The 5,100-nt window shown below is 34.0% G+C and overlaps 1 protein-coding gene across 3 annotated transcripts in view; it reads left to right on the top strand.

The window, feature by feature from the left end:
* Positions 1–2,880, top strand: part of LOC105110310 (probable magnesium transporter NIPA2) — a 4,408-nt gene extending 1,528 nt beyond the window's left edge. For 2 of the 3 annotated variants that reach the window (XM_011005304.1, XM_011005305.1), the window contains exons 4-9: positions 935–1,025; positions 1,221–1,381; positions 1,567–1,694; positions 1,774–1,911; positions 2,125–2,217; positions 2,374–2,880. In XM_011005304.1, the coding sequence (XP_011003606.1) occupies positions 935–1,025; positions 1,221–1,381; positions 1,567–1,694; positions 1,774–1,911; positions 2,125–2,217; positions 2,374–2,577 (815 nt within the window). In that variant the 3' untranslated portion in view covers positions 2,578–2,880. Of the gene's footprint in view, positions 1–934; positions 1,026–1,220; positions 1,382–1,566; positions 1,695–1,773; positions 1,912–2,124; positions 2,221–2,373 lie in introns of all 3 variants that reach the window. The other variant, XM_011005306.1, reaches the window with a different exon arrangement.
* Positions 2,881–5,100: the final 2,220 nt, after the last annotated feature.

The raw sequence follows: 5,100 nt of genomic DNA, 5'->3' as shown, positions 1-5,100 counted from the left end.
ATATTCCTGCTGGGAGGAGATGAAGCCATGCTTAAGCACAAGCATTTGACTTAAGACCGAAATGAGCTTTATGGCCAATTAACTAATCTGTAGTAAGGGGATATAACAGTAACTGAGTAGACAGACAAATCTGACTGGATGAAAATCAGTTGCAGGGAATTTGGAGATCCTTTCTTAAATTTGGAACCAGGGCTAAACTTATGGATAGATGGTGATTCATCCTTAATTTTGCTAAATCCTTCCATGTTCCAATTAGCTATGAATATTAAAAAGAATATAACACAAGCATGATCTTGAAGGTTTTGTTCTCGAGATGGGCAAGAAGCAGTTGGAAAGTCAGTAAAGGACCTAAAGGTGGTGGAGAAACAAGCTGAACAGCACCATTACTACAAGATTCTTGCTTTTTGAGTCTTGCTGAAGACCACATGATTATTCATAGAAACTCCATTATAATTTAACAGACAATGACACCAAGGACGTCTTTGGAAGATGCTATCTCACAACTGTTGTCTTCTGGTTTGAAGTGACAGGCAAACACAAAGGGTGAATGTCTCTGCTAAAATTTTTCAATGATTTTCATGCGATCTGAAAGATCATATTTATCTAACTCGAGAAGAGAAAAGAACGAAAAAAGATAGAATGGAGACGATCAGTGTGTGGTATAAGAAAATGATAGCTATTTTTGAAACCCTCAAGTTTTTGGCAGGGAGGTGGTCAATGATATTCCTTGTTAGAGATTCGTGACTCAATGTTGTTTCATCTGTTTTATTGCCGACTGATTATGCATGGGATGCTAGCCCGGGTTGTGTGTTCTGTTCTATTACCTATTGATTTTGAACAGAACTACTATGTTTTCCAATTGCTTTAAGGGATATGATGATATTTGGAATCTCCTCTTTATTTATTTTTGTACTGATATATAGCTTTCTTACAGTGATTGTCGGAGAAATAGCTAATTTTGCAGCTTATGCATTTGCTCCTGCAATTCTTGTAACCCCGTTGGGAGCTTTAAGTATAATTTTCAGGTATGATATATACCTCAGTAGTGAATTCAAGAGAACTTTTCCCTTGGCCTTTGCCTTATTTAAGCATGTATTTGTAGATTTAAAAATATTTGTACGTAGTAATTATATAGATGTATTCGTGCGTGAAGGTGGGTTGGGGTGCAAGCTTACAAATGCCTGTTGTAGGTGTTTTCTGACTAAAACATCATTCTGCAGTGCAGTGCTAGCTCATTTCATCTTGAAGGAGAAACTGCACATCTTTGGTGTCCTTGGATGTGTTCTTTGTGTGGTGGGATCGACAAGTATTGTTTTACATGCTCCGCAGGAGAGAGCTATTGAATCTGTCAAGGAAGTATGGCACCTTGCTACAGAGCCAGGTATTGGTGATGTTATCCTTAATCCTCTAGCTGCATGCTTTGAATTCTTTTGGATTTATGCTGAAGGATAAAATGAAATAAGATAACAGGAAAAAAAAAAAAAAACTCTCTTGACATAGCCTGCACAATTCATCATTTCTGAATCCTTCAGTTTTATCAATCTAAACACTTTCTGTTTTTAACAGGTTTTCTTGTCTACAGTGGAGTAGTTCTGGTTGTGGTTTCTGTCCTCATTTTCCGATTTGCACCACTTTATGGTCAAAAAAATATGATTGTTTATGTCGGAATTTGCTCTCTCATGGGATCTATCACGGTCGGTTCTTTATCTTTGGAGGTTGTACTAACAGTGGAAGTTCTATTCCTATTGATAAACCCTAGATATTTATCTGCAGGTTATGAGTGTCAAAGCCTTGGGAATTGCCTTAAAGCTGACATTTTCAGGATCGAACCAATTCATCTACTATCAGACATGGCTTTTCACTATAATTGTGGTTTTTGCTTGCCTTTTGCAGATCAACTACTTGAACAAGGTAAATTTCAGAAACTATGGAGCTTGAATCTGTGTGCTTCTTCCTCTTCTGTTGTGCAATATAATTTTATGCTGTTGAAGTGAATTACTTTAATTACATTACATTTCGAGGAGCGCAATCCTTCTATATGAATTGAAACTACTACGCATATAAGAATCACTGAATCTCCGAGCTGCGTAATTTTTCGTTCTCTAAATCTGCAGTGTTTTGCAGGCACTGGACACCTTTAATACTGCAGTTATATCTCCAGTCTACTATGTTATGTTTACCAGTCTGACAATCCTTGCCAGCATGATCATGTTTAAGGTACTAGTATTTTAATGATCTAGCTTCCACACAACTCCTTTCCAGCTGACAAAAACACATTGTTTGATCATGGTTAACATACTAGTTTTATCGGATTTTGTCAGATTTGAAGGTCTCTAATCTGTTCCATTCCTCACATCTTTGGTGACAATACAGGACTGGGACTCACAAAATGCATCACAGATTGTAACTGAAGTGTGTGGTTTTATCACAATCTTATCTGGGACCTTTCTCCTTCACAGAACAAAGGATATGGGAAATGCTCCAAATAGTAAATCTTCACCCGAAACTCCCGTCTCCACAAAGGAAAATTCCACCACAAGTGCAAATACTGAAGAGCAACAAATGGCTATATTTTAAGCACTGCCATGGCGAACCTTTCCGCTCTTTGGAAAAATTCTTATCTTCCAAATTTAAGGTCAAGCTAGCTAGCAAGAAAGAGGACGTGCATTTTTCAACTGAGAGATCAATGTGCATGCTATTAACAATATGCACGGATACTGCTATTTATGCTTAATGGTAGCTCTTTTTGTTTTTTCTTGGTTGCTTTTCTTGAAGAGATTAGGAGTATCAAGGATGTGAATATTGTTGTGTAAAGATGATTACTGTTTTGGGGCAATATTTTCAGATCTATAAAGATCAGCTAACATAGATTTGTTTCAATTTTCTCTTATTTCTTCTGAGGTTCTATTGAAATGATAACATCATGTTTCAATCTATTTTTCTCTAATAAAAAAATCATATTCAATCTTGTCGAGAATAATTGAGATCAATTGACATAAGCTATCTTGCCTTGTCCTGCTCAGGATTATTTTACACTGATAACCAATTTTTAGTCGGGCAGAAGATGAATAGAGATCTCGCAAAAGATATTGAAAAAAGTGCAGATTATAACTTAGTCCCTGTAATTTATCAAAATTAGTTAATTGATCCTTATTGCATAATAAATAAATAAATACTCCCTATAATTTCATAATAGCCTTCCTACTAATTTATTGCGGTTTAAACATAATATTTCCTCATCTTCAATATATGATGGTTGTAACTAGAAGGACAACGACATTTTACAATGCATTAGAACTTGTGTTTTTGCTAAAAATATTTGGCCTGGATTAGATCTCACAAACCGACAAGGATCTTAAGTTTTGATGTGGTAAAGAGGGGTCAAAGATTTGCCTCATTAGACATTTCCTTGTTATTCTTGTTTGGTCTTTAATGGATGTGGACGAGGAAGAATATTTTAGTTTTTGGGGATGAGTATTTGGAGGATAACTAGTTATTATATTAAATTTATTTTATAAAAGATGTGTGTTGTGATACTTGTAATAAACCAAAGGTGGTTTATAGGCAATTTATGAAAAGTCATATACAACTGTAATTTTATAAATATTATTCGATTGATTCATGATAATTTTAACAAGTATTACTTATTTAGAGTTGTTATTTTTTATATCAAAAAACTTCTAATATAAAATTACAAAATTTGCCTGTTTTATATTTTAAAAGAAGTTAAGTTATGTGTTGATTATATAACTAAATTTACAACTAAAATTAACTCTGATTTATATATTTAGAAGAACCCTCCTCCAAGAATTTGTCCTTCATTGTTAGTTGATTCTCAATTTATTTTAGAAGATCCTAGTTTTCTTTTTCCTTTCCATTGGACCAAAAAAAAATAATCTTAGAACACCTATTTCCCCTTTATTTATTCTATTCTTTTAAATATATTGAAAATCACACAATTTGTTTGAGAGAGAGAGAGAAGATTATAACCATTTTACCTATTTTTATTTTCACATCATTAATTTACATAGAAGAGTAGTAATACATGACATCATTTTTTTTTATACTTAAAGATGGCATCTTTGAAGTGAAAGAAAACATATTAAAAATTAAACTAATAATGTGTAGTTTTCTTCGTTTATTGGACACTAATAATGTCCTTGACCGACCAATCTACCACCACCATTTATCCTTAAAAGATGCATAAAAACATTACCGTTTATATAGTTTTTTACAGGTATTGTAGTCCTAGACAAAAGGGAAGTCCCTTTCACTTGAAAAGCACTAAACTTTGTACTCTTTCTCACAGATTCCTTTACTTCCTCTCTCAAATTTCCCTAGAAAATCACCCTCCAGAAAGCTTACAAGAAACTCATCCCTGCAATACCCAGTTTAAGGTAAGCACTGTTAGTTACTATGTCTTCTGGAGCTTAGTTTGTTGTTTTCTTTATCTGGGTAGATTTGTTTTGGTTGATGTTAAAAGGTTTTTTTATGTGACGTTCTTGGGATCTTGATTGAGTTAAGAAGTGTTAGTCGTGATTCTTCTATAGGTTTTAGTAGTTTTTGTAAATATTTTGGTTCACTTAATGATGCCACCAAAAAGAAAGAAATGGACAGAAGTAGAAGAGAAAACCCTAATTGAGAAATATGGAGAGATGGTCTCTGATGGGACCCTTGCAAAAATGAAAACTAGAGAGAAGAAATATAAACCAATTGCTTTGTATGTGAATTCTGCGCATCATGTTCGTGATCTGATTACTTACCCTTGGCAATGGACATGGAAAGATGTGTCTACTAAGGTTCAAAACATGAGGCACCAGTACTTGCTTGTTGACATAATCAAAGAGTTGATGTCTTATCCCAAGTGCAGGAGTGTCAAAGTAAAATAACCCAGCAAGACCGGGGTCGAACCACAGGGAGGTGAATTATATAAATTACAAATAAAAAAAAAGATTTGGAGAGAATAATAACAGAAAAGGAGTTGAAGAAAGTTTTGGGATGTGATATGGATGTAAGGATTAAACAATAACAAAACATATGTCAAGGTTATAGGATTCACTAATGATATTTCAAATAAATATAATATAAACTCTTTTTATT

Source organism: Populus euphratica, unplaced genomic scaffold (assembly GCF_000495115.2).
Source record: "Populus euphratica unplaced genomic scaffold, PopEup_1.0 scaffold323.1, whole genome shotgun sequence".
In the NCBI taxonomy this organism is placed as follows: domain Eukaryota; kingdom Viridiplantae; phylum Streptophyta; class Magnoliopsida; order Malpighiales; family Salicaceae; genus Populus; species Populus euphratica.
This window is presented reverse-complemented; position numbering and strand designations above follow the sequence as displayed.